The sequence below is a fragment of the Thermobia domestica genome, chromosome 6 (genome assembly GCF_964235325.1).
Source record: "Thermobia domestica chromosome 6, izTheDome1.hap1.1, whole genome shotgun sequence".
In the NCBI taxonomy this organism is placed as follows: domain Eukaryota; kingdom Metazoa; phylum Arthropoda; class Insecta; order Zygentoma; family Lepismatidae; genus Thermobia; species Thermobia domestica.
In genome coordinates, this window is record NC_137459.1 from 62,968,760 (window position 1) to 62,996,732 (window position 27,973).

The 27,973-nt window shown below is 34.8% G+C and overlaps 1 protein-coding gene across 1 annotated transcript in view; it reads left to right on the forward strand.

Moving 5' to 3' along the window:
- LOC145687195 (uncharacterized) overlaps positions 1 to 27,973 on the forward strand; it is a 579,982-nt gene that overhangs the window by 349,045 nt on the left and 202,964 nt on the right. Inside the window, exon 3 of the mRNA XM_081760660.1 lies at positions 2,076 to 2,255. Within this exon, the coding sequence (XP_081616786.1) occupies positions 2,076 to 2,255 (180 nt within the window). The remainder of the gene's footprint in view (positions 1 to 2,075; positions 2,256 to 27,973) is intronic.

A 27,973-nucleotide genomic window follows, 5' to 3' on the forward strand; every position in this document is an offset into this window, starting at 1 on the left:
TCTAAACTTAGAAGAAGTACGTGCAAATCACGGAACAGCTCTTCTTCCACTTTAACAGTGTCCGTCTTTTCTACAACGCGACTTTCGGAACAGAATGATGGACGTTTAATTAACCTACTTTACGATTGCCAAAATTCATACGAATCAGGAAAAAGAATACAAGAACTTTTTTGAAAGATCAAAGGGAAAAGAAGCGGAATTTGTCTGACATATGATGGTTTCCACGAACATTAATTTTAATGAATATTCCTGAAACGGTCTCTTCTCAAACAATATGTTTGTGAAAAGGGAGTTAAAATTAATTCACAAGATTTTCAAGCAAGTTTGAGCATTCAAGAAGAACTTTTAAGACACAATATGGCGATAAATTGCATCAGTTGGGTTGTGGTAAAAGTATGAAGAATGCAAAATAAGGATTGGAGAATAAGATTACTAATGATGTACGCTATTAAAGGTGATAATTTTATTATCGAAATTTGCGTGAAAGTGCAGTGCATGGAAAGAGTATCGGTTCGTACCAAGTGACCTCTGATAGCAGAAGTTCATCCCGAAGAGTATAAAAGAAACAAATTTTAATATTACCTCATGTTTCTTCTAAACCGGTGGACATAAAGGTACTTGATATATATCTCTGATATAGGTGAAATTCTGATCGCATTAACTTTCAAATTCACCCCATTTGGCTGCGGGCCGGGATCACCGGGGGAGGGGGAACCGAGACGTAAAAATAATCCAAAATGACCAATATTAGTGTAAAATCCATAGTTTTCGCGGTCGCTGAGATCAATGGTGACACTTCCATTAGTGATGACTTTCAAATTCAGCTACCATTGTATGCGGGCCGGGGTTCACCTGCGGGGGAGGTTACCGAGACAGGTGAAAATGATCCAAAATGACCGATATTAGTGTCAAATCCATAGTTTTCGCGGTCGCTGTGATGAATGGTGATACTTCTACTGGCATTGACTTCCAAATACACACTCCATGCGAAAAATGGGTATTTCAGATAGTGTATAGTATAAAATAAGTGAGCTGTTAACAGTAGAAATTTAAAGATATCCAAAATGATTATGATATTATGTACCTTCATGTGCATCCATCTTTTAGAACATCGGATCTCAAATTTCTCTCTCTTGTAGTTAAATGATATGTGCTGCGCATAAATATTTTTGGAAGTATTTTTTTTTCATTGTCTAAAGATAATTGAATATTTTCTTCATAAGTTATATTTAATTGATTAATCTGTATGATATGCAAAAATCACTCAATTCAGCTTTTAATGACGTAATTGAAGCATAAATATTTGTCAGTGTATGCTTTCAAGTTTAATCGCACAATAATAAATTAGAGCTTGGTGTTTTCTTAGTATGAGCTTTTAAAAATCCAGCTAACTTTTGAAGTATACGCACCAAGAACATCAGCTCTACGAAATCAGTTTTGATCAAGTCGTACAACGTTTAAGTTAGTGTCTAAATGCGTATAATGTGCACTTAAATAATTGTGTTGTGAGTGTGTTTCTTCTATATATTGTTGAAGTTTGTGACATTCAAGAACTGTGATTATATATACTAGAGAAAGTATCGCAATAAGGTGAAGACAATTCTATACAGTACTACATTTATATACATATAAACATCACTTCCCTGAGACAGATCCTGTAATTTACCTTTGTAGTTTCGTGTCGTTGGTCTTTTCTCCGTGTGGTGGTTTTGTGTTCATGCTTTTTGACTAAGATTTCAGTGCTTTGTGCAAAATACATTATAAAACTACATGACTACAGAATACTATATGTCTATAGTGTAGAAAACTTGCATCTTTTTTTCTTTATTATTTTGTCATGACCATGCAACAATTGAGATCCAAATGGTAATGTGAAATCTAATTTTCGTGTTGGTGGTTCATTCAGTAATATTATTGTATTTGGAGTTACATCGTACTTCTGAAGAAAAACAATTTTTTCCTAAAATTAAAATTCTGCGACCATAACATAATTGAATTATTCTTTCATTATTTAAAATCAATGCTAAAAGAGGAACAAATTCCATTCACATGTTCATGGATTTTTTTTTATTTAGATTGTCGTGAATGTGGATTTCCTGGAAGACCAAATAATGGATCGAGCAAAACAGCAGCCCCCCATTCTCGACCTGGTGACACAGTTGTTTATTCTTGCCGACAAGGTTTTATTTTGTTTGGAGACCACGAGCGGGTGTGCTTGGACTCTGGAATCTGGGCAGGCAAACTTCCCATCTGTGGTGAGTACACTTTTTTAAAAAAGTATTTCGTGAACTAATATTATACATTATTTGATTAGCTGCACTTTTGTCAGATGATAAATATGCTACCTATAATCCCATAGACTTGAAATGTGAACATTTATTTTGAATTGTGCAGCAAATCAGAACTGCATTTGTTATTTATTCACTCCATCGTTATTTACTTTAGTATCAAGCGCATTGCGTGTATGGTTCGCTGCAGTTTCGTTGAAAAAAACTTAGTGCAAGTACCACAGTAACGCCAAAATGAGACTATTATTACTTTTTCAAGCGTCCCCTGGAGGAGTAGGAAACCAGTATTATTAGTCCAGTTAAAAGAACTAGATACGAAGTAAAGTTCAGAATAGTGTTTTCCAAGGGAATAGATTTTGAGCTGTCCCATTTCGAGAATGTGTCGTTAAAGTACTTTCTCTTCTCGTAAAGTGTATATGTTTTTTATTGGAAGAAATCTATCTCGTCTTGTATTTCGACACGAAAGTATTGTCTCGTCTGGTGGGGAATGCTAGCCTTGAAAAGAAAGCAGCTATGGTAAAAAAAAAAAAAAAAAAAAAAAAAAAAAAACTATTTTTCAGATGATTCGTTCAATTTTAGAATATTATATGGGGACAAAAAAAGAATGTAAGACCAGTTCATCGTTACGACAGTGTAGCATTACCTAACATCAAGAAAGTAGTTTATTAATAAATTACTACAAAACTCTCTGATATATAGTATTCCATCATAAAACTGTTTATTAAGTTACCTAATCTCTAGGAGATCTGTGTGAATGAATATTTTAGTTTTGCATTTATTTCCCAAGGTTCTCACGCTTCTGGATATATTGTTGTAGTTGAAATATTCAGTCATAATCTGAAATCTTGAAGTCAGTCGTGCTCTATCCATACGACAAAATGAATCAAAGTGTGGATGCCACCTGTTCAGCGTTTTCTTGCACAGCTGCTAATTTACAACCCCTCTTGTAATGACGTCGCAATCTGTGACTGAAGATTTGTACGCCAGCGTCGTGACGTCATCTGGTGCTGAATCTGCGAAGTGAACTAAACGTTAATTACAATTATGTTATCGTCGTTTCTCATTTCTCGCCATTGGAAGAAATCCTCCTGAAACTCGTTGGAGAATTGGATGTTTGTCGTGTTTCGCCGTTCAGAGAATGACTTATAACAACTTTGCAAAAGTTGAAACCACTTTGAAAGAAAGTGTAATGTTCGTGAAAGCAAGCCGAGCTTTGTTTCGAAACAGAGCGCAAACACACACACATTATAAAAGACTCTTCGTACAAATGATTTAACCTGTCAAAACCATGAGTAGTGGATCCATTTTAGAATGTCCGTGTCTACTTATGTAGACTGTCGTTAAAGCCAATTACTGCATTATTGGAACTAAATTTAATACATGATTCCAAAACACTTAAGAAACTTAGGTAATAGTGGAACGTCTTTTAGTTAGCAAATTTGAGAGAGTTTCTTATGGGTTATCCTGGAGTCAGCTATATTGTTTATTTCTCGAGTACAGACTTATTATGCCTTCTATTATATGTGAAACTTCAAATATTTTTGCTTTGATTTCCTTAGACTACTTCTGTTTACTGTCCTAGCAATTATGAGCTTCGTTTGATTTTACCTTGACACCCAGCACATGGAATTAATAACCAGAAACATCAGGATTTTTCTAGTCACATTTCTAAATATTCCACACAGTCTCATGACCTCAATTCTTAATTTCGTACGCATGGTAGTGAGTTCGGAACCATGTTGGAAGTATACTCTCTCATAGAAGTCTGAGTAATGGTAGCTTGATAGTTACCATTACTCGGAATCCTAATCAAATGTGAAAGCCTGATGGTTGATTGGTTAATTTGGAGGTTAGCGCTCCGTTCAGCACAGAGGCTATGTGAAACGTGAAACCACCTACAGCTTAATATGAGATCTCTGCACCACATGAGCTCCCCGGGAATAAAACCAAGGTTTCCCACGCCAAAGCTCCGCACAATGGTATCCGGAATATTCCATAAGTATGTAAAGCAAAAATCAGTATGAAATGTTACAAAAATAAATGCAGCACCCAGGCAAGGGTGCCTTCTTTCCAGAAGTATGGGCAGAATGAAATATGATATTGAATGTAAATCAGTAGCTGGAAAATTGATTGGTGCTAAGTACAGACTAGTTTATATTCAGCAATCGCGGACTATAATGGGTTTTATTTTACTAATGAGTGAAAATATTACTGCCGATGGTGTTACCTTGAAAGAAGTTCGTAAACGATTCCCTCCATTTTTCCGTTCAACCTCATAAATGCTTATTAGATGAACTTCATTTCTTCCAAATATGTTTGTGTACAACAGGCATATATCTTTAAAATGTAAATTGAATTGCGGACACATATAATAAATGTTTTAAAATATTGCCCTGATATTTTATACCTGAAATTTTATACCTTCGTTCAGGTGATAGTAAAATTTATTTCCGCTAAGTAGTCGATAATGTTTGTTATAAGTTACTGTCAGCTCCTTCGTTACTATTATTATTTATTTATGCTTTAAAAAAAAACTAAATAATATTTTCCAAGGTATAATAAACTGCCACGTTATAAATAATTACAGAGACGGATCTTAAATAATGATACATTTAATAATGAATTTGTTTAGAACTCTTTTAATGTTACAAGATGTATCCAACAAATATGAGTAGATCCCACCGAATTGTTTTCTGCATTCAGTTTTCATTATGATAATTCTTAGGTAAATCGAAGAAAGTGAGCAACAATGATTTGATATGCCATCCTAAATTCTTTGAGTATGTAAAGGTGATTCCAAAATCACAAAATTGGAGCACACTTGTTGGTTAATTAATTAAACTTGTGTGTGAGGTTAGTGACTAATTTGGCATTGCAAAAGGTTTAAACATCTAATTTTAGTATATAAATTGATCTGGTATATAGACTGTCTAAAATGATAAAATTTTGGGAAAAGAAATATGGAAGACTAGTAATTTTACCTATTACGGAAAATAGCCGACCTTTTTTTTTTCGGCAAATCCTTATAAGCAGACACAGCATTTACAACATGCCTGATCAAGCTTCTCATAATTTACTTGCTTGTCTCAAATTTGTTATATCTAAAACCTGCTTTACTTACAGAGGGGTAGAGCGTTCAAACTAAACTTGCATTATGCCGAGATTGCTTTATTCTTATGATGCCCATAATAAAAATTTTAAGTCTAAAAATTATATACATACAACGCAACTTAATTTTATGATCAATTTCTGTAATTCAGTAAACATTAGTAACTACATAGAAACTAATAACAATAACAGAAATAAGGAACATATTATTTTCCTAAAATAAACAATTGTAACAGCAGTGCTTTTTTTTCTTCTAATCGAATCATACATACTTTCTGTAACATTCATTGCCGCATATCTACAAAATTAACGTTTAATTACAAGTTTATTCCGTGTGTTTTTGTTGTAAATAGCAGTTAGAGACATTGCGAAAGTTTGACTAAGTGCAAACCTCAAGTTTAATGATCCATAAATTAAGAATCAAAGGCCTGTACACCATGAGATTTCACATGTTTACTAAGCTGTCCAAGGTCTATCTTTATGCGAAGTTTAGTCGAGATCGGATGAGATTCATTGATCATGTACGATATAAACTCTCCCTGCGATTTGAGCTCCTTCGTGGCTAAGCGGTTAACATACGCAACTTTGGCGTGGGAGACTTGGCTTTGGTTCCCGGCGGGAGCTCATGTGGTTCGGATTCCATGTTAATCAGTAAGTCCACGTCTCATATAGCCTTGCTGCTGAAAGGAACGTTAAATTCAACTCAAATCTCCCTGTGATTTTGCAAAATCAAAATAAAGACAAAAATAAGAACTGATGAATCACGAGTCTGTAAGCTTATATGGAGTTTTGTGTCAATAAAATATTAAGTTAGTTCTTCAATGCCAGTTAGTCACTCGCAGTTACGGTAGATTCTACCTACCTTTCTCTTTGGAACAGTTTTACTTACACTCATGGACAGAGATTTTAGTGCGTAGGCTTTTTGTAAGGAGTTGGAGGAAACAAAGTTACGCTTTACTCATACAATTCCAACTAATGCAGGAACTTTCCAAAAAGGCTATGATTGAGGTGAAAACAAGTCATTATTATTATTTTTTTAAAAAATTTTGGATGGGTGTGTAAAGAGAGGTATCTCCGAAATTGTGAACACCAAGATATCTACGAAGAAAGCCAATATTTTTCAGTACTCACTGTGTGTAGAGCGATATCTCATATCGCCACCGATTGTGAAGGTTGTGGACCGTATCTCGAGGTGACTAGCGATCTCATGAGTTTTGGTGCGCAATGAGCAAACTTTAAAATGTATTTATCTTAAAATCAAGTTTCTTTTTAGAATACTTGTTTAACTCCATCCCTGAGACTTATTAGTATTATTGATTATACAAAAAGTATGTTTGATTATAGATTCGTGTTGACTGTGCTTCCGTTAATGTTTACAATGCGACATTAGAATAATTTCAGAAGTTCTCTTCGCTGTCGAGCTCTTTTTCTTTCTTTTGCTTTTATAATAAAGGTATTTTGTTTTTAAGAAGATATACGACGTATTTGCAGGACTTTAAAATAAATCGCATTTATATTTAAAACAACAGTTTTGCAGAGCCTTCTAGTTTCTTTAGGGCACCATGTTCATTTACGAGTCCCATTGTCCGACACGTGAATAATGAAGATAAGATAGAAACATAGTAAATGATAGTCGAGTATTTTCAATTTCAGGAAGTATCAAAATTATTAACTCATATGTAGGCCGTATGGCCAATGGAAAAGGATTTCCAATCCGGAAGCAGCGGAGAGTTCCTTTCAATTAATTAGTTGATAGAAGCTTAAATAAAGTATTTTTCTCAGAACCAAGGCTATACAGAACTGGACCTACTGTGTTAAAAATTAATCCAGATCCAAACCACCACTCAGGCTTATATCCGAAGAAAGCTCTCCCGCCGGCCATCAAACCCGGGACGACGCATATAGAAACTAAGCGCGTTAGCCATTTGGCTACTTGGATGTTTCAGTTTTAATGCAGAATCATTAATCGTGAGGCGAGATACTAAATCAGGATTATTGAAACTTTTGTGTACTTCCCTACCGCCGTTCCATAACACGAGGTCATTTCAAACATTGTATTAAATCACGTATGCAATAGCCATAAAATTTAACCGTCCGATAGTAAAGTTATCTTTTCCGCTCAAACTTCAGACTCGAACGTTGTTTACCGGTCAACATAACCCTGTTCCGGAAATTAAATTCTAGCTGAGGATTGTCCGTTAATTGCAACTTAAGCTCCTATCTCAAACTCATAGCGTTAGTGGATACATTGAGAAAAAAATCTTGCCTGCTAAACTTCTAAAGAAGCGGTGTACAGCATTTATTTAATATATCTAATAAGCAAATAATGAGTAATCTTATTAAAGAACATCATTACATATTTAAACGCAGCTGGCGGTCTATTTCACTTGTCTCGAAATAAGCTAATCACCGTGGATGTTGGTATTCCATAAGAACGCATAACTAAGCTATATGTCTTCAGAAACTCAATAAGTTTATCGCAGCAGAAACCAAACATTCGTCATTGGTCCCTATTCCGTGCCCATCCAATCTAGTTGGGATTGTTGTTACAAAATCACTATAATATTTTCTCAACTTTTTTTTTCTGCCCGAGAACATCTCTCTGAAGAAAACGTAGAGTTTTGTATTGAAAGACTGCAACAAATTCACAACGAAAACGTCTACCTAAAAAATAATTTTTAAAAAAATAAAAAAAGAATAAAACTTTATGCATTTTGAGCTTTCTAGAACGTATGCTCATTGGCAAACTCTTATAAACTTCTCTCTCAATATTGCATTTCTCTTTCTTGTTAAAAAAAAAAAAAAAAAAAAACAAGATTTGTATTTTTTTCTTACTGAAAAATTGCGAAAACGAAAACTTCTCTCTTCGGCTGAAAATGGCAAACACACTTCTTTCATTTTTTTTTATTTCTTTCTTTTCACATAGTTGTTTAAATAAGAGGACGAATTATAGAGGGAAGTACGAAACCAGCTTCAAAGGATTACAAATATAGAGCCAAACTTCTCGTTTCGACTTATCTGCTTTGAAGTCTGTTCTTCCTCTTGCTGTGCTCCTTGTATCAATATCCGGGACTATGAGAGGGATATAGGTTGCTCATTACGTGGTTGATTTTTCCTTCTAGGCTGGATGATTGGTGGTACCTGTTATGTAAATAAAAATGGTTTTATTCCTAGCTCCTCTTTCCTCGGGAATCCTTTCCTCAGGCACCGAAACACATTCCGACCACGTTTCAAATTCCTGTTGCTCATCTTTGAAAACATTCCGCAGTGGAAAGGATAAAATCCATTTCTATTCGAAGCAGGATGGTAGGAACTTGGGACAGGATTGGCCTCGTATCCACTACCAGCTTTTCGTTCTTTTTCGTTCACGTTCTATTTTTCTTTTTTTTCTATCTCATGTTTCTCTTTTTTCTATTCTTCCTTCACCGCTCTTCTCAGGGGTTCCCAGTTCGTGTTTCTTCATATCTCCTGAAGCGAATGCCACTGCATTGCTTTCATTCAGTCTGTTCCCCAAAAGCGAGCTATGACAATTTTCTAAATTGCTAGGTGAGGAGCAGTATGCAAAGGGAATTGTGTGGGTCCCCAAGAATAGTGTTATAGATTTGTTTCTGACGTGACTTGACTAAGATGTATGATTCTTTTTTTTATTATTATTATTGTTCTTGATATTTTAAAAGAAGAAAAAATCAAGAAGGGTGTCACTCGGTAGCAACATCTCTGACTTTCGTTAGCAACTCTTTTTTTTTCGTAGTTTTGCTGGTTTCAGTGTTATTTCTGTCACTTTTTTTTATACTATCAGGCATGTAAATTGTGTCAGTGGGCCACTAATTTACACGACTGCATATGAACCACACTGTTAGTTTGAAGAACGAGAAATCCATAAACATATATATATATAATGTGTGTGTGTGTGTGTTCGTTTTTTTTTCTTTCTTCTTTTTAGCAAAATGTTAACATTGATATTTGGAAGACTTCACGCTATTTGTTAATTCAGACTTCACGCGCCGAGGCTATTGAGAGGTGGGTCTACAGCTTAGTGTGTGATCGTAACTACGTGAGGAATTGCACACGAGTCTCCCTAGCCGAAGGCATAGACGCTAATCATGAGCCTTATTTAGTAACTCGAGATGTAGCCCCACTAAAAGGAAAGAAAGTAAAAAAAAACGAAAGTAATGTTAAATGTTACATGTTACCTGTTTTAACAGTTTTCCGGACTTGTAACCTTAACAACATTGTGTTCTGGAAGTTCTTCTAGGTAGACTTCTTAATATGTGAGTGGAATTTGAATTTGAAAATGAAATGAAATTAAATTTTTGAGTTTTACGTCCCACGATTATGCTGACCAGGCTAAAGGAGACGGTGATATTGAGAAATGAATGAAATGATGGAATGAAGAAACGGGAGAACCCCGAGGAAACTTACGCACATGGTGTTTGCCCACCACAAAGTTCACTTGGCGGGGGCTGGGATCTACCACTGAGCCACTGCGGCCCGTGAGTGAAATTTGAGTCCTTATGCACATGATGCATGGTGTATTTAGTTTTGGTACTATTTCTGTAAATATTTACACTTGAAATTTGTGTTTTGAAAAATGCACCTTTGTTTAAAAAATGTACCTTTTTAACCAAAATTGTGCACTTAAAATTCCTGGCTTTAATTATTAGAATAATAAACAATACATTCATTTTTGCTTCTATATTTTCTTCTACCATCATTCTAAGGGAATTCGTTGTTTTGATTAACTTCTAAATTTTCCTTTGATATTATTATTTTTTCATTCTTTTCTCTGTATTCGATTCATTTACTTTTAATGGGGTAATTAGTATATTAAAGTTGTGGGATTAGAAATACCTATCGTTTGTAATTTTGTTCTAATTTATTAACATACTATTTTTTTTTCATTTATTTTATTACCAGACTTCTAATTATTTAGGGTAGAGATAGTTATAATGATGTTATTAGTATAATTGTCAGGATTAATAAAGAAAAGCCCAACATTTTCCTTCACCTGTTTATTAAGAACATGAGTATAGTCAATTAGTAAGCTTGTTAAATAAGATATCTTACTCATGCTTTCTTCTTCTCGAACTGTTAGAAATTAACGTTCTTCCTATGTAATCGAGATGCTTCAGATTTGAAATCCGTAACGAGATATACAGATTGAAATGTTATGAGGTGTTTCTCAGCTCGAATAGGCGAAATCCAAAGTTACACTTTTGTTTAAGCCTAGCAGATTTATGTATATTTAAAAAAATATTTTTGTTATATCATGCTTAATATTTGACAGAATGACTCTATATGCAATTTTATCATGAAAATTGACATAACCGAAACTAATTTCGTAGCTAATTTCACTAAATTATAAAATTTGTTAACTTCTTATTGGTCAATAGCTTGTGGTGGTTTGCTGCGCAAGGTTCTCAAATCGTAAAAACACAATCACAAATTTGATACTAAATTGCACTGTGATGGCATACATGATAAATCAATATATACTGTATTTTTTTTCTTCTTCAATTTTCACTTTGTCGCATGTGTTTCATTCCGCCAAAAATACGTCATTCACGAAACTTCAGCTACTTACGTGTGTTTCCTGAATATTGGTAACCCAGTAAGCATCGAATTACGGAAGGCTAAATTTTAAACGAGGCGCGTGAGCTTATTGGTTGGTAAAAATGTAACCTAGAGTATGCACAAGCTGATAAACTGTTCTGAATTGTTGATTGCATATCCTGCATGATTTCAAATAATTAGCTGTATATTTTGTTGTACGAGAAGGGTAAACTGCCCAACTTTGGAGTCCAAGATATCAAGACGAATTTTGTTTCTATACTGTATTTTCTTTCTACATTCTTGTTTCATTGATCCTTTGAGAATAATTCAATTGAATTTTTGACGATAAATATTGGTAAGATTTTTAAACAAACTAGGTATCTGGATATAAGTTGAAATATTATTAACATATTTGAAGTACTATCAAGTACCAGAACATGCAATTTTTAGTTTTAATTAACTGTGAAACGGGATTAAAATTAAAACTTGCTTTCGAAAGGTTTACTATCAAGTTTAGGATTTTCTATCCTTTTAAATAAATGCTGGTAGAGGTTCCAAGGCAAGTAGCTATTTTTGAATACTTCTGTTGAGATAATTTTGTAAAATATATTAAGTTCTTTGAGATATTCGAGACACGACTACATTTAACACAAGCCGTCTCTCCTTTTCTCTTGTCTCGATTCGAAATTAAATCATAGACAAACACTTAAATCGCCTCATCTAAAATTCCACAAAGAGTGTCTCGACTCGAATCACATCTGGTTTCCGAGACGAGATTAAGAGACATTTTCGTCTCGTGCGCATCACCAATCAGGGTTCTTAGAACTTTCTTTAGCGAAATTATTGCTGTTCGCTACCTATTTTACCAAGAAACTCTACGTACACGTGTTAAAATTAAGCTTTTCTGAGGAAATTGGTATATATATATATATATATATATATATATATATATATAAGCTTTTTTCCATTAATTATATACCAGAAATTGTGTAAATAATGATATTTATTTATTGTGTGCTGTTTGTTTTCTCTATAATTTCTATAATATCTATCTATCACTTGTAGAGTTGTAGGCGAAACAAGAATAGACCACAAGGAAGCATCTTGTATAACCATTTTGTTTGTAGAGCTCATGGCTAAGTGATCGGATGATATCAGTTGGTGTTCTGTGAGTAATTAATTACGGAAAGTTATTTGTTTCTTAAACACACCTCGTAATGGTGTGCTCCGTAGCGATGTACACAGCTCCTTCACGCTCGTACGCGTTCTTTGCTTCCTCGTAAAGGGAGCAAAGACGAGCAAAGTGGGTTAGATTAAGTTAATTTATTTATAGCCAATATCCGCGGAAATTGCCTTGTTCTAGATTGAAGAGCTATCTAAACTAACAGAAACAACGTTTCTTTTTGATCTTGACCTTAGAGTGCATATACAGTACACGATATTACATTACGTTTACAAACACTTGGGATTTTTGAAAGGAACTGGAATATGATTTTCCTTATTTTTTTAATAATATATTTAAGTTTGTAAGTTATTTATTTGAATCTAAACACAGTATTATTCGAGTAAATCGCTCGTGTGTTCCTATGTACTTTTCTTGATTGTGTTACCTTCTATAACATTTGATTTACATGTTTACGCTTCAGACTTCTTTATGTCTATTTTTGAAACTTAGCTTTTTGCTAAACCAAAATTACCCTGACAAGCAGATGAATTAGGGTCCATAGTGCGATTAAATATTTCTCAGGCCTTATTATATATTATCCCAAACGATTTTTGTACTTAAAACACTGGATAAAAGTAAGACTTCTTCCCATTAAACATACATAGAGTAAAGAAGTGTTAGAATAGGGGAGGAAATGACAGATGAGAGTGCAATTGGAAGGGAAGTTCGGCAGGGATGCAGCCTTTCGTCTACAAATATCTATGTAGAAGAGATAGTGAAAAGGAGCATACAAAATGAAGACGGAATTTCAGTAGGAGGTAGAATGATTAGGTGCATACAGTTTGCAGACGATTTGGCGGTTGTTGCAGATTAAGATGTTAAAAAGATGTGAGGAGGGGCTGTGAAGAATATAGGATGAAAATAAATGTAAGAAAGACAAAAGGCATGGTGATTAGAACGAAGAGGTCGGTGTCAAATATAGAAGTAGGATGAAAAAATAGAACAGGTGACTAGTTTTCGATATCTGGGTAGTATTATTAGTAATGATATGAAATAAAAGCAAGAATAGGAATGACGAAAGAAGTCTTTAGGAGGAAGAAAGAACCTTGCAAAAAGAGTTGAGAAAGACTCATAAAATGCTTCGTGTGGAGTATTGTACTGTATGGGCCAGAAACATGGACATTACGCAAAAACGATTAAAAACAACTAAAAGATTTCGAAATGCGGTTGTGGAGAAGAACGGAGCGAATTAGCTATGTCGATCGGAAAACGAATGAGAGGATGTTAGAAATGGTAAGGGAGAAACGGGTTGGGACATTGGATAAGAAGGACTTTATCATGAGGGACGTGCTACAGGGTATTGTGGCAGGAAAGAAAGTGAGGGGGCGAAGGAGAGTACAGTTTATGGACGATATCAAAAGAAAAAAATCTACGCGAAGCCGAAGAGGTTAGCGGAAGGCCGTGGAGCATGGAAGCTTCTCAGCTGCTGCAAGTGATCTGCCAGTAAGGGCAGAATACCTACGATGATGATGATGATGATGATGAGTAGAGAAGAAAATAACGTGAGTCAAAATATTGTGTAAGTTATATTATTTGTCTATACTACTACGTAAAAGATAGAAGCGGGTAATCCATAATTGTCCAAGTCATACTACTTTCGATAAAAGCGTTAAGTTTGAAGCTAATACTCCTTTTGTTACAAAAGTAAAGGATAAGAATGGATTTCCAGAAATTAATATTCTAAGAGGTGTAAAATGGGGTTTCAAAAACCCCTCCCAAAAATGTATCTCACGAATTCCTAGCGTTGGAGATATGAGGCTCCGCATATGATCCCTTCGTTAAAAATAAGGGAAAATGTATTTCAGTGTATACAGGAATTTCATCCTAATAGGATGAAAGGGGAAGATTTATAAAATACTTAAATTTCCCTGTGTTGAATCCGTATTTTTGGTGTTCCGAATGTAGGAATTTACTTAAGTTGGAGATCTGAAATTCGGTATATGTAAATTTAATTGAAAATAAGGAAACACGTATTTCAGCGTTTCTGAAAAGTCCGCTTCTAAGGGAAAAAGAAAATTATTTAATATTGAAATTTCCCTTTATTTATTCACTAAATGTCAAATGTAAGGATTCACTTGAGTTGTAGATGAGAAATTAAGTATATAAACTCTTAACTAAAAGTTATAGATGTGTTTCAGCAATTTTGAAAATTGCACTCTTAAGGGGAAAAGAGGGGATACTTCTATAATATTGAAATTTCCTTTTATTTAGTCACAAAGTGTCATATGGAATTTTGCTTAATTTATAGAACGTGCCGTTTCCTTCTAATTTCCAAGAACAAGAAAATACAGGGAACTAACTTGTGTCTGTTTCTCAACAAACTCTCCTTCTTTATTGATATACAGTTGTTATGGCTCCGTCCATTTTGCGTAGCATGTGGCATAGATATCTTTGGAAATATGTTTCAGATACTGGAAAATATCTTTTCCCGGGGATGATCTACTGGCAAAATGACGTCCACGAGGAGAATCCCTGACGTTTGGGAACAACCGAAAGTCACATGGGACTAAGTCTGGTGAGTAGGATGGGTGTGGAAGAAGTTCAGTACCGTGGTCAGCCAAGAATGAGGTCACAATATTAGTACGGTGTAGCGGTACATTGTCCATGTGAAGGATAAAATTGTCATTTACCATTTGTGGTCGTTTCTCGGTCAATTTTGGCACCAAATACTCGCCTATAAATGTATGACTTTTCAGAATTGTGTGGGACGGTATCACTTCCTGCGAATCCCAGATAATGTACAGCACCTTCTCATTGGATGCCACAGGTGGTGAATCTGTGTATTTCCACTGCATCCACTTTTGAAACGCTTCAAACAAGAAGGATACACTTCTTTGGAAAGCGTTGTGACAATAGATGAAGTACACATTCCATTATCCAAGCTAGGAAAAATTTTCAACACTTGATCGAATCCTCTTCTTAACCATCACTCATTAAGTTTTCGTGAAACCCATCGAGAAGAAATTTCCTTTTGACCAGTTAGTTTTTAATTATTCGTTCTACGTTGCTGTTGTTAGCCCCCGTGTATTACAAATCTCCTGCATGGTAACACACCTATCTTCAATGATGAAATTTTTCTACACGGTCGATGTTAGCGTCAATTCATGCCGTTTTTGGACGACGAAGCTTTTATTCACTTTCACACTCGTTCGCCCTGCTTTGAACTCACTCACTCACTTCCTAACAGTGTTTTCTGCAAGAGCACTATCACCATACACATCCTTCAACTGGTGATGAATACCGATTGCACAACGTCTAGCCGCGATGTAGAATTTCACAATTACCCGTTATTCTTCAACCGAAAATGAAGTATGAGAAGCACGTTTTACTCATTTAGGCACTGTGACTCAACTGCTGCCACCTAGTAAACAAAGCGTACACTACTTAGAAACGCTGCAGTTGCTTTCCTGAAATTATATATATATATATATATATATATATATATATATATATATATATATATATATATATATATATATATATATATATATATATATAATGTGGACTTTCGAACAAAACAGCACGTATTTTTGGTGTGCATCTCGTATTTCTAGGAAAAAAAAGCGATTTGGACAGAAAACTTCTTCTGTTACGATAATAAGAGGATTTTTTTTTTCATGTATGCGAAGGGAGGCAAAGGAAATTCAAATGTTTTGCCCAGAATAGAGTGCCTCATAAATTCCTGAAATTAGGGAGATTAAACTCTGCATAAAAACTCGTTAAAATAAGCAGTTACATGTCCCAGCGCTTTTAAAAAGTCCCGCTTTAAGAAGAAGAATGCATTTTCTATTTTTCCCCGCTCCACATTGAAAGCAATGTTGTCTTTGTGATTGCATCACGCGAAAATGGCTGAAAACTTTGAAATGAACTTTGGAACGTACTTAGTACTAGCTGAACATACCCATTCTTCGCATGGAGGCTGTATTTGAAAGTCAACGCATGTGAGAGTATCACCATTCATTTCAGCGACCGCGAAAACTATGGATTTAACACCAATATCGGTCATTTTGGGCTACTTTTACATATTTCGGTATCCCTCGCTGACCCCCGGACCATATACAATGGTAGCTGAATTTGCAAGTCGTCGGTAATGGAAGTGTCACCATTGACCTCAGCGACCGCGAAATCGATATATATATATATATATATATATATATATATATATATATATATATATATATAGTATGTTACAAAATAACTGCACCACCTGCTGAAATTTCAATGTTTTAATTTCCCTTAGAAAATTGTTTATTAATTTTATCTCTGAAGGGGCTTAACGTATCATACAATTGTTCGCCATTGCATTTTGATACGTTTTTGTTTATTGCTACTCATAGATTTTGTGTGATTTTTGCTCAACAGGTGGCAGTGCATTCACTATGCAAATTGCTGCCTCATGTATCCACAAGTGAATGGTGATCCCCTGATCGTTGTTGATGAAATTTTGTTCCATATGTGGCCTTTTGTGCTTATGAATTGTTGTTTATGATCTGTATATGATATTTAGTGCTTTGTGATTGATCCTCAATAGTTAGTGTGATTACGTACCAGAAATAGGTAAAATACTGAACGGCACATCCCCTCGTAGACAAAGGAATTTACTGGCATGTACTATCGTGGCATTTCGCAACGTCAAATGGTAAAACAACTCTAACTGCATCATACAGCGATTGGTAGAGTTATTAAAAAGCAAGTAATGTATAATAACTCCTCTTTGAGAGACAAATGTGGCCAATGGCGAAAAACAAGCCCTCGGATAGACCGAAAAATAAAGGCCTTAGCTCTGACAAGCAGAGTATCTTCACGACAAATTGCTAAAACTGTGTCCGTTGATACTGCTTTTAGGGTAAGCTACGTAACAGTTGTTACACGGCTAAAGAAACAAGGAATTCGGAAGAAAACACCTAGAAAGAAGCCGATACTTAACGCAAATTACGTACGAGCCAGGAAACACTTTCTTTCCATATACGAAGCGTAGGGTGTTGAAGAATGGGAACATGTGATTTTCTCCGATGAAAAAAAGTTTAGAGTGCTTTGGAATGACTGTGGCGTCCGCCTATGGATGAGAAGTGGGGAAGAACTTAATAGCGACTGTATATCACCGACAGAGAAGTTTGGTGAGAGTGTAATGGTGTGAGGCTGTTCCACGTCGAAAGATGTCGGAAGACTAGAAATTTGCAACAGGTCAGTTAATGCACAATATTACATGGATATTTTAAATCGTAAGCTTCTGGGAACAGCAAGGGATCATTTCTCAGGCAAAAACATAGATTATTTCATATTTCAAGATGATAATACCTTGTGTCACAGAGCTGCTGTTTTTAAGAAGTGATTATCAGACATGCATATCCAAAGGTTGCGGTGGCCACTAACTCTCCAGACATGAATCCTATTGAAAATTTATGGCATATCATGTCCCGCAGGCTCTCAGGGAAGTGCTTCCAAACAAGGAAGGAGTTTATTGAAGCTATGGTGCAAGTTTGGTTCCATGAGTTAGACGAATCCTTGTGCCAGTCTCTCGTGCACAGCATGCCAAGTACGTTGGCAGCACTGAAAGCGTCACATGGGAAACATACAAAGTACTGAATGGGATATATACACAGTTATAGCTTTTACATACTTAACAGTACTGTTCAAGAACACTCGCATCCATTTCTTGTTCATTAATGACATGTTAACATGTGTTCATACTAAGTTCATGAAAACAAATATGTTCATACTTTTTGTAATAATGGCTATTTGTAGCTTATTACTATGTAATATATTATTTTTGAATCTTTTGTCTCTATATATGTAGTAGATAAAACACCAAACGATGTATGAGAAATAATTTGAAACCATTGCAATTAATATCTGTGACAATATATATAACAATTCGTAAAATGTATCGATTTTTTTTAGGTGGTGCAGTTATTTTGTAACAGACTGTATATATATATATATATATATATATATATATATATATATATATATATATATATATATGACACTAATATCAGTCGTTTTGGATTACTTTTACATGTGTCGGTATCCCCCCTTCGCGGTGACCCGCGGCCAGCAGCCGAATAGGGTGAATTTGGAAGTTGATGCGATCAGAGTTTCACCATTGGTCTCAGCAACCATGAAAACTATGAATTCGGCACTAACAAAGGTCATTTTGTACTACTTTTACATGTCCCGCTAAACGTTCCCCTGAGACGACCCTGGTTCGAATTTTGACAAAAACGCTTCACCTTGGTCTGGGGTCTGGACCAAGGTATCCGTGACCAAAATTTGGTAACACTCGGTCAACTTGTCTGGTCCCCAGGCTGGTCCCGGTAAACGCACCCCCTGAGGCCTCCCTGGTTCGAAATTAAAAAAAAGCTTGGTTTTGATCTGGAGCCTGGACCAAGGTACCCATGACCAAATTTTGGTAACTCTCGATCCAGTCGTCTGGTCCCCAGGCCGCACACAGACAGACAGACAAACACACAAACGAACTCTTTATTTTATTTATAATAGATAGATTACATTAGATTAGATAAGATATACTTCGAACTAAGTTTCAATCACCGCTTTGGTTAAAGTGGTATACTCTAAAGGAGTACAAAATTAATGCGACAATTAGAGTATCTCATGAGTCCATAAAGTCTGGAAAAGGAAAATGTGTATATAAACCCATCATTACAAATGAGTGGGCATGTAACCTAACATTTTTCAAAATTCCGGTTTTGAGAGAGATGTAATTTCTATATTTTTTTCTCTATATTCGGATAGACGTTGTCTGTTTTCTGCTACGACATCACGGAGAACGGCTTATCTATGTAAAATGAATCTTGAAACATGATAGTTTGTGCGTCAAGGTTTTTGTCGTGTCACATTACTTAAGGGACGTATTCTGAGAAGGATGGAGAGTCCAAAATTTATGCCGTAAAATATAATATCGTATAGTCTCTTACAATTTCACTTTCATTGAAATGCACATCAAAAGGAGGGAAGGAGCTGAAGTATTTTCTACAAACCTATTCTCCCCGTGCGAAGAACGGTTATTTCAGCTATTAATGTTATATTGTTGTTTTCAATAACAGTTAAATGTGACAGGTCGTAAAAGAATTTTAAAAAATCTATAAGTGATAATTTATTTAAAGTTCAAGAAACATTGGGTACGATGGCATTCGTTGTGATTCAACCCTAGTAGCAGAGACAACTTGAAAACCACTTGATGTAAGCTTGAGTTACAAGTTGGCCAAGCTTGCATCCAGCTTGATTGGAAAACTTTCAAACTTGCTACAAGCTGGATTCCAGTAACGAAGTTACATTGGGGCAACCTTGCATTCAATGTTCCATTCAAGCTTGACGCATGCGTTTTGCAAGTCAAGTCAAGTCAATAGCAAATGAAAGGCCAATGATGCTATGATACTCTGCGAAGGGTCTAAAGCATCGCTTGCAAGTACAAGGAAAGGCAGATTGTATAAAAGCATGCCTTTCAAGTGCAAGTGTAGCAAGCTAAAAGCCAGGCACGCGCCAACTGGCCGAAAGCTTGCTTGCTACTAGAGTATGTTTATTTATTTCTCCTGTAAACTTTAGTTATTATTTGAATGTGATATAACATTTAAACCACATTTATTATTGAAGTATGCTAGATAATTAACCTGAGTAACTTCAAACGTTGATAAGTGCTCTTCATTGTGTTCGTACAATTATTTTATCAATTTATGGACTTTACACTATGTGAATCATGTAACGCTAAATCAGTGTTTGAGGTCTAAGACTTGGGTGAACTAGTGTTGCTCACGAGACTTGTCAAGTTTCTCGTCTCGAAAACAGACCGACCTTGTCTCGAATTTAGAAGAGTACTTCTTGTCTCGTTTCGGAAATAAAGCGAAAATTGTCAAGTTTCTTGTCTCGAATTTATAAAGGTATTTTTCGTTTCGACACTCGTCTCATGGGCAACATTAACAATGTTGTTTGCTACTCGGAAAGATATATATATATATATATATATATATATATATATATATATATATATATATATATAATATACTAATATTGCATTGAGTATATTCAAATATTTTACGTAATATAAAGAAACAAAGGCGCAAAGATCACCTTTACTCGGTTACTCATGTACTACAAAATAAATTCACAAAATGTGCAAAACGCATGCTTTATAGGGCAACATGAAAACAGTCAACAGTGCGAGAATTAAAGGGAATGGTGTGTTTATGTGCGACTTTTCCTTCTTTCTAACAAACAAATCATCCTCTGTGAAAAATATATTTTTCATCCCAGCAGATCACATTTTCTTCTTCCTAGACGCATTTCTTTCTCTCTCTGTCGTAAATATGACGTCAAAATTGCAAAAACACATTTTTCTTGGTTTCTCAAGTTCTTGAGATCTCATAGAATGTTTCTGTCTTTTTCAGATAATGAAATCCTTCTTAAGGCTTTCTTATAATCTTGAATTTTTGCTTCTCAAGAATTTGCTGAAGCAATAGAAGTAAACGTATACATATACACTGTATAATCAGGTACCGCCTCAATGTAATGATATTCACAACTTTGGATAAGACATAACAGATTCTACATTTAAATTAGATAGTTCGGAATATTCCTCCCACCAATTCTGCCTCTTCACAAGGTCGTCTGGCAAAATGAGCTCAGTTTTTGCTCCCACTCATCAGGTGACCTCTAACTCAGGCCCACTCAATCATCCGTTTGCTATTTCAACCCGACGAGGATTGGGTTCAATATCCAACTTCAGACCTCTAAGATGACTTCCACATTAAAATTATTTTCTGCTTTTCACACACAATACTGAATTAGGCTATATACTGAATAGCGAATTCTTTTAAAACTGGAATTTTGAAGAAAACGTGGTCAACTTTAGTCTATTACAGTACTGAAATTTCTAAAATGATGTAATCGGGAGAAATTTACGTGGCTTTACATGGAACATTATTGCAGTATTGCATGTGCAATGTTCAGTAGCAATTTGTATTTCTTAATTCGCATGGCCAATACTTTCAACGCAGTTTACTGTAAAAAAAGAAAATAGCAAATTAACCAGAATTATTAAGACCGTTTTTTAACTACTCAACGACGCCTAAACTTGTGTTCAATCACTTACTTCGTCCCGCTGAAAGATGAAAGTTAAAGCCTAAGGGCAAGATTTCGTCCTTTCAAAATGTTAGTTCAAATAAGGGAGTATGATAAAATCTGTTTTTAAGGTGGTCACTTTCTTGACTAGGCCATTTGATTAATTTGGCAACATAGCTGATAAATTATATACTATACAATAGATAAGTTGTCAGTATGCCGAAAATTAGCAATTCTCGTTAACTAGAATTAACGAGAATTTAAACATTTACGTTAAACCATATATCACCATCAGGTATCTTGTTCAATAGTTTAACGTTTTCGTTGTACAATTTACAGCAAATAGAAAAAATGAAAAGTTGATCAGCTGGGTCCCACATGTATTGGCATAACATCATAAGTAGCATCGACTGAAAGTTTGAAATTATCCGTTCATTCTTAACGAAAATTATCCCAGCTATTCCAAGGTATTGTGACACTTAACATGACGTGAATATTGTATGATGATGGTAAGCGACGACGGTTGAATGTTGATTAAATTTCCTCAAAATATTATGAATTAGATGTGATGTCCCACATAAAGTGTTTTACTAGTGTGGTGGATAACATTGTGTGTCACCCATTACAGGTTACTTCATCCTGGTGAAGCTACATACTCAGCAAAACTGACGAAATGCACCAGCAGTTGTGTAAAATATCATTAATAAGAAGGTTCTTTTGATTTTTCAAGACAAAGATGTCCAAACTCATAAGTAGGGTTAGGATTTTTGGTGGAAAAATGTACTGAAATTAGTGAGTGGAAAGGTGAAAAAATAATGCTTTCGGTGGAGTGAAAACGTTCTTAGTTAATAATTATATACAAATACCTAGAGATGCAAAAAAGCCGGCTTTTTTGAATCGATGGTTTTTTTCACATAAAAAGCCGGCTTTTTTGGAAAAAAACCGAGAATTTTGGAAATTTTGGCTTTTTTCATTTTCATGATTTTTCTATCCAAATAGCTTTCTTATAGTATATTCTATAGTGTAATGAAACCATGAACTGAGAATTTAAAAAATCATTTTTCATAAAAATTATAATGGCAATTTGGTAGGTGAAGATGGAACTAAGTTTTCTGGAATATTTTAACTTTTGGATATATGCATCACATTATTTTTAAAAAATCACAAGGACAGGACTTGTAATCAAGAAATCGTTGGAAGCAGAAGCAAAATAGTCAAGAATCACCTGTAGTCAAATAACATTGCTTGTCAGTAGTAATTAACAATTCGGATAAAATCACGAAATAGATTAGAGTAAACCTCAGGGTAAATTAAAGTTCAAAAATACTTATTTGTACATCATTAGATAACAAAAATATTTGTCAGGAAATGTAATTAGGACTTTCCTAAGATTTTGTAAATTTTTATGTTACCGTTGGCAAAGTTAAAAGGAAAAATAATTAAGGCAAACAAGGACAATAGTCCATATAAAATGACCAAATTTGCAAGTAAAACATCATTTCTGGATTCTGGATTCTGCATTCTGCATTCTGGGTCCTGTATCCAGAATCGCAATGGAATGGTCTATACGAAATTACAAATGCCGCAAGAAAGACCATTGTCCGGTCAAGACCAAGCGAATTATGCAATGAGGTAAAGTATGACTACAGGGAATTTTAACTGTCTATTTTGCATGTGACATGAAATTAGGAGGTCTCTGAAAGTGACAGGCAGATTTGAATGTTTAAATATTTAGCTTATTTCCGTTTGGTTAAGCATTGAGTAAAATTATAATGATCTGTTATACAATTCATCTGACATACTAATCTGATAATCTGTATTCAGTACTCTTGGATGTTCACTGTTAAATAATTTATATTGTTACAAAAATTTCCACTATACTACCATTGTAAGTCAGTTGTTTCATCAATAAAATATTGTCATTTGTGACAATAAGAGATTGCAACCACTAGTTTAATTGCACTCTTTTAATTTGATTTAAGAATTCACTATTCCTTTTGTAATTTATATAACTAAATTTATGATATAACAATTAATATTTTGATTTTGATTTCTTTAATATTTTAATTTTTTTGAGTTATGGTACATAGCTCCTTAGGCAAACATATGCTATCATGTGACATGCGAAATAGATATGTTGTTTTTCTCTGTGTCATAGCAACAATATCGAATTATTTTCAATTTTTTGTAATAAGTTTGTTATCTGTTTAGCATAGTGTTTGTTTGCTAGTATACGTGTTTTCTTATACACAATCGCTCACAGTATACTTAATTATTTATCTCAAACTACCGCCTGCGTCTCTCGTTTTCGATCGTATAATACTAATATAATTATGGACTTGCTTATTTCTCTCAAACTATCGCCTGTGTTTCTCGTTTTCGTTCATATTGTACTAACATAATTCATCTTGAGTACTCTCAACATTTTGTTTCTTGTACTCAAAAAAAAAAAAAAAAAAAAAAAAACTAATCATTCTCAGGTCAATCCTATTCATTTTCATAACAGGTATATTTTGCTTGAATATTTCGTTCCGTTGCAAACCATAAACAGTACTGACAAAATTGAGTTGAAACATACTGACGAAACGTGGCGTTTTGGGGGGTCGCGTCACGGGGGTTTGTATTTGAATTTCCTCTTTTGTCAGTGGGAATCGTGCTTTTATGATAGATCGAGGTAAAATATCCCTGGAATTGGGGTGTGCAGGAATATTTTACCGCCCTATATTAGTCTTCTTTGTGGGGGGAAGACTAATATTCAACTCCTATGCTCAGATGATAAAGTCAGTGTATACGTCAATTTCATTATTATAGGACTTACCTGAGACATCACAATCATATCATTATAGACACAAAACAACAACACGAGAAATCACTACATCAGCACAAGTTAAATCACTAACAATAACATTTACGCACAGGCAATCGCACTCTCACGAGGACATAACATCACAGGACACTTCCCACTTTTCAGAAAAACACACTTTCTTCCGCTACAATTCTAATCATAACATTCCATCTAATAACGGTTGGAGTGTCATTCTTTCGTTTCTGGGTCATTAACCACAAGTAAACAAACACAGTTGCTGAGAAAACTTCCTTGTTCTTATTATATAATATTTGTCAAAAACAAAATATTTCTCAATAATAATACTAATATAAACTTTAAACATATCTCTACCATACATTTTCGATATTGTTCGACTTTACCTTACATTGCAATACGACAAAAACACGAAAAGTTAAAAAAAAAAAAATATAAAAAAAAAACTAATGCAATTTCTTTTGTCATTATGCAACTGCAATGAGAGATGTCACTGCAGGAGGCCAGTTCCTTCTCCAGCACAATGCAGTCCACCAGCATGGGCACATCCTTCTTCGAGATGGTCCAGTTCCAGATGCTACTTCCAGCCTCTACAAGGGTCATCTTCCAGACGTTCCTGTACCAGCATTGGCCTGCCCGCTTTTGTTTCTCCAGCGCCTCTCACATGCAGATCCAGCCATCTTTCTCCAGAGCCAGAACACCTAATGGTCAACTAGTCCTTGCAGTTATGCCGAGCTTCTACGTCAGCTGTTCCAGAATCACCACCACAACAGCCATCTCCTCCCGTTCCTGTTTCACCACAGATACATCGTCACTTTCATCATTCAGCAGCACCTTGGTTCCAGTTGTTGTTGAAATGTTCCAGTGCCACAGCTGCCCCATCATCATAAAGGTCCAGGGTTCGATTCCAGAACTCGGAAAACCAATCACCGCAGCTTTAGCTCGCCTCCAGTCCACACGACGGACACCGAGACGCCAAGCTGTTTTTCATCCGTCATCAAGGGTCCTTGGTTTGGCCAGGACATCGTTAATTCGCAGCTCCCAGCAAAAGGTGACGCCCAAATGCCACACCAAATGCGTAGCTGTTCATCATCCTTCACTACGGTCCCGAGTACATATCAAGAAGAGGACCATCTATAGGAACCACTATCGGTTGCCTACTGTCAGTCGCAACTCTCAGCGTCTGCATTTACAGAGGCCCAGTTGCAGTTCACATAATCTACCATTTCATTCAGTCTTCACTTCGATTTCTGTGGAGTGACTAGGGACATTCTTCGTTTATCGATGGCCACGATAAGGACAATTCGAAGACCCTGTTTTTCACCTCCCAGTGTTCTGAAGTGAGACCACAATCATTCAAGTGGACATTATGTTCACCCCCCAGTGTTTTTCACAGTGTTTAGTGTTTGTCAATTTATTCAATGTTTATTCGAACTGAGAATTTAAAAACTAATGACATACGCTAAAGGTACTGTTCAGGAATTTTTTCTTCCAGTTGGTGGGGTAATGTAATGAAACCATGAACTGAGAATTTAAAAAATCATTTTTCATAAAAATTATAATGGCAATTTGGTAGGTGAAGATGGAACTAAGTTTTCTGGAATATTTTAACTTTTGGATATATGCATCACATTATTTTTAAAAAATCACAAGGACAGGACTTGTAATCAAGAAATCGTTGGAAGCAGAAGCAAAATAGTCAAGAATCACCTGTAGTCAAATAACATTGCTTGTCAGTAGTAATTAACAATTCGGATAAAATCACGAAATAGATTAGAGTAAACCTCAGGGTAAATTAAAGTTCAAAAATACTTATTTGTACATCATTAGATAACAAAAATATTTGTCAGGAAATGTAATTAGGACTTTCCTAAGATTTTGTAAATTTTTATGTTACCGTTGGCAAAGTTAAAAGGAAAAATAATTAAGGCAAACAAGGACAATAGTCCATATAAAATGACCAAATTTGCAAGTAAAACATCATTTCTGGATTCTGGATTCTGCATTCTGCATTCTGGGTCCTGTATCCAGAATCGCAATGGAATGGTCTATACGAAATTACAAATGCCGCAAGAAAGACCATTGTCCGGTCAAGACCAAGCGAATTATGCAATGAGGTAAAGTATGACTACAGGGAATTTTAACTGTCTATTTTGCATGTGACATGAAATTAGGAGGTCTCTGAAAGTGACAGGCAGATTTGAATGTTTAAATATTTAGCTTATTTCCGTTTGGTTAAGCATTGAGTAAAATTATAATGATCTGTTATACAATTCATCTGACATACTAATCTGATAATCTGTATTCAGTACTCTTGGATGTTCACTGTTAAATAATTTATATTGTTACAAAAATTTCCACTATACTACCATTGTAAGTCAGTTGTTTCATCAATAAAATATTGTCATTTGTGACAATAAGAGATTGCAACCACTAGTTTAATTGCACGCTTTAATTTGAGGTACGAATTCACTATTCCTTTTGTAATTTATATAACACAAATTACGATATGATACAATTTATTTTGATTTTTATTTCTTTAATTTTAAATTTTTTGACTTACGATACAATCCAGAAATGATGTTTTACTTGCAAATTTGGTCATTTTATATGGACTATTGTCCTTGTTTGCCTTAATTATTTTTCCTTTTAACTTTGCCAACGGTAACATAAAAATTTACAAAATCTTAGGAAAGTCCTAATTACATTTCCTGACAAATATTTTTGTTATCTAATGATGTACAAATAAGTATTTTTGAACTTTAATTTACCCTGAGGTTTACTCTAATCTATTTCGTGATTTTATCCGAATTGTTAATTACTACTGACAAGCAATGTTATTTGACTACAGGTGATTCTTGACTATTTTGCTTCTGCTTCCAACGATTTCTTGATTACAAGTCCTGTCCTTGTGATTTTTTAAAAATAATGTGATGCATATATCCAAAAGTTAAAATATTCCAGAAAACTTAGTTCCATCTTCACCTACCAAATTGCCATTATAATTTTTATGAAAAATGATTTTTTAAATTCTCAGTTCATGGTTTCATTACATTACCCCACCAACTGGAAGAAAAAATTCCTGAACAGTACCTTTAGCGTATGTCATTAGTTTTTAAATTCTCAGTTCATGGTTTCATTACAATAGTTAGATAAGATTTCCACGACCTGAATGCCATATTTAGCTCTGTAATTCACCATCAAGATGGATGGAGCACATATTTTACGAATTAAAGCTAACATGAAGAATGTAGTATTTGAGGGCAATTTTACAGGTTATTTAACTTTATTTTAACTTTTGAGTTATCGACATTTTTTTCCTTCTCTAGATCATTTTAGTTTGTCATCCGTGTTTCATTTCTAAGAGCTTAGTACTCCAGCTTCTAGCACGAAAGTTAAACTTACGTTTTTCTATATATCCGTCAAAGCATACGTTTTTCAATATGTCCGTCAAACCGTATTTGCACATTTCTGTTATACTGTAGTTGTGCAATGATTTAGCAATAATTTTCCAGATACAACCTTGAATACCAATTTATACAAATAATCAATAGCGGATTTAGAAAAGTACTTTGGGAGGGGTTTTTCTGATTGCTTCGTTTGTAAAAAGTCCTAATTTTATTTGGGAGGTGCTTGAAGTTTATGAGTACAGGCATAACTAATATTTCGTTTCGTTTATATGTTTAGCAATAATCTTCCGGATACAACCTTGAAGATCATTTTATACTGAGAATCAGTGGCGAATTTAAAAAAGTGTTTTGGGAGGGGTTTTCTTACTACTAATGTTTAGTTTTTCTAAACATTCGTAATTTTTATTTGACGGGAGCTTAAAGTTTATGAGTAAAGGCATAACTAATAGATATTTCGTTCGTTTTAGACATTCCACAACTTTGGAGAACA